Genomic DNA, 2,489 nt, shown 5'->3' with positions numbered 1-2,489 from the left:
GGTCTGTGGTGCGGTGCGGTGTGGTGCGGTGCGGTGTGAAGTGCGAGCGTGCGTGCGTGCAGCGACTACACCCCTCGAGGCTGGATGCTGCTGCGGGCGAGCGGTCGAGGTGGCGTTGTGGTGGCGAGCGGTGCAAAGCTCGATCCTGCGTCGGTGTTGTCGTCGTCGGCGGCGGCGGCGGCTGGCTGGCTTTGGTGGGCGAGGTGTTGGAATGCGAAAGCTGAGCAGGCCCAGGGTTCTTCGAGTCAGGAGATGGAGGGCGCCTGTGCGGTAGCCTGGCCTGCCCTGCCTGGTTGGAAGGATGCAGGCCGGCCAGAGCGCTGCTGCCGCCGCCTGAGCTCAATTTTCGCCCGCCCGACCTGAATGCCATTCGCGCGAGAGGGCGTACCTCAGCTCGAGAAAATCCCGCAGGCGAGGCTGGGCCAGGCTGGGCCAGGCCCTTGGACACTAGTTACTGGCCGCCAAGTCGGGAGCAGGAAAACTGACAGGCCCGCCTTGTCGACCTTCCGGTTGCCCGGCCACAGCCGTCCACACCACCTGCGCCATCACCACCGCCATCACCACCACCATCATCACAGCCATCGCCATCGCCATCGCCACCATTACTGCCGCCGCCACCAGCGCCAGCACCGCCTCTGTCGCCGCATCACCTTCCGATTATCGCACTCCTTTCCCTCTGACTCGCCGACGATGATGACGCTTCGATCGGCCCTGACTCGCCTGAAGAGCCGCGGGGTGGCGGGACCGTCTCGGCTGCTGAGCACGTCGAGCGTCGCGCTCCAGGCGCCCGTACCGGTACCCACCAAGCCCGCCTCGCAGTCGCGGACGCGCGTACCGACGGACCAGGTGGACCAGCTGCGCAGCTACCCGGCGCACCCGCTGCTCCAGTTTTTCCACACGCACGCCTCCCTCTTTCCCTCGGACCTGGCGCACCCGCCCACGACGGCCGTGGTGCAGACGGCAGAGAGCAGCCCGACCAACCAGCCCGGCTTCTCGATCCGCCTCCCGCACGCCGTCCACAAGTCCGACCTCGGAAAAAACGGAAGCGGCCGCGCCTGGCTCGCCGCCGAGCTGCGCACAAAGAGCTCAAAGGACCTACACACCCTCTGGTACGTCCTCCTCCAGGAGCGGAACCGCCTCGCCACCAGCTGGGAGGAACTCGGAAGGATCGGAGGCAGGCAGGCCGCAAAAATGTGGAACGAGAACCTCAGCAGGAGAAATCACAGGGTGAGTTGGCCCCCGTACCGTCTCTCCCCGGTCGGCCTCCCAACGAAGTCGGGCCCTTGGCGGCGCTGCGCCTTGGACGTCACTCTGAAAGCTGGACATGCCCCGTGGTCGTACCACCCTCCTTCTCCCCCCCTTGCCGCAGGTTCGCAAGTCGATGGCCCGCATCAAGCTCGTCCTCAACGAACGGCGGTTGGCGCTCATCGAGGCGCAGAAGCAGGTGCGCGAGGGCGTCGAGTACCTCGAGCCAGAGGCAGACGACGGCGCCGACCTATTTGAGGAGACGACGCCGGCGCCCGCCGCCGCCACTCAGCCACCCACCGAGGCCTAGCTGGCCCCCGGACGGGCCCACGCCAGGCCAGGCCATATCGCTCGCAGGCGCGCCGTCGATCGCCATTTTTCGTCAATCTGATCGTGATCGCCATCGATGGTTTCGGCAGCATGCGCTCTATCGTTTCTAATGGCAGCAGCCGAGTTGGATCAGAGAGCAGAATATCGTGAACGCTGCCCGCCTGCCGGGGACAGATTAGGCCCCGAGCGCGACGAGACAGCGGGTATCATCAAGGAAACGTTGGGATCGTGTCGTGTCGAGCGCGGCAGGTCATGAAGCGCCGAGGGGCGAGGGCAGGGCGAGATGGAACACCGCCCAGGAGGCAAGTTCCGAGTCCATGTCGTGCAAGAGAGGAGGCCGGTGAAAGAGATGCTGGCGCAAAATGCAGGAACGAGGCCGGGCGAGGCCAACCGTCCGTCAGGGCAGGAGAGAGAGAGACAGAGAGAGAGGGGAGACGGAGCGGCGGCTCAAAAGACGACCATGTCTCTGCGCGCCACCTCCATCCGCCGGCGGATCTGGCCCACGATCCGACTCCGCCGCCCGCCCTCGACCTCGCGCTCGACGGGATACTCGCGGATCTCGTAGTCCTGCCCGAAAAAGTCGGGCGGGAGGTAGGCGATGAGCGAGCTAAAGTCGAGCCGGAGCAGCGTCCGGTCCACGGCGCTCGGCACCGTCGTTGCCGCCGACGACACGGCGCCGTCAGCAAACGTCGCCGAGATGTAGCCGTCGGCGATGCCGTCGACGTCGTCGTCGTTGACGCCGAGCTTGCGACCGCCGCCCAGGCCATCGGCATCGCGCCCGTTGATGGCCGTTCGGACGGCGCGCAGGACGGCTCGACGGGCGCGCGCCTTTTGCGCAGCCAGGTAGCGCTTCGTGCGCCCCTGTTGCGCGGCGAGCTCGGCGGCGGCGGCGGCGGCGGCGTCGTCGTCGACGT

The 2,489-nt window shown here is 67.2% G+C and overlaps 2 protein-coding genes across 2 annotated transcripts in view; one reads left to right on the top strand and one right to left on the bottom strand.

Annotated features, from left to right (window-relative positions):
• Positions 1-690: 690 nt before the first annotated feature.
• On the top strand, positions 691-1,555 carry PFL1_05835 (uncharacterized protein; the record flags this gene model as incomplete). The annotated part of the gene is made up of 2 exons (XM_007883373.1): positions 691-1,227; positions 1,370-1,555. 2 exons carry the CDS (start codon positions 691-693, stop codon positions 1,553-1,555), a joined length of 723 nt encoding a protein of 240 aa, XP_007881564.1.
• Positions 1,556-2,022: 467 nt separating this feature from the next.
• The window catches only part of PFL1_05834 (uncharacterized protein), a gene marked incomplete at both ends in the record, with an annotated part of 2,052 nt that continues 1,585 nt past the window's right edge, over positions 2,023-2,489 (bottom strand). Inside the window, one exon of the mRNA XM_007883372.1 lies at positions 2,023-2,436. Coding sequence (XP_007881563.1) covers positions 2,023-2,436 — 414 coding nt within the window. The remainder of the gene's footprint in view (positions 2,437-2,489) is intronic.

This window comes from Pseudozyma flocculosa (genome assembly GCF_000417875.1).
Source record: "Pseudozyma flocculosa PF-1 unplaced genomic scaffold scaffold00022, whole genome shotgun sequence".
Taxonomy (NCBI): Eukaryota; Fungi; Basidiomycota; class Ustilaginomycetes; order Ustilaginales; family Ustilaginaceae; genus Pseudozyma; species Pseudozyma flocculosa.
Note: the sequence above shows the minus strand (reverse complement) of the source record. Positions and strands in the feature narration are given on the sequence as shown.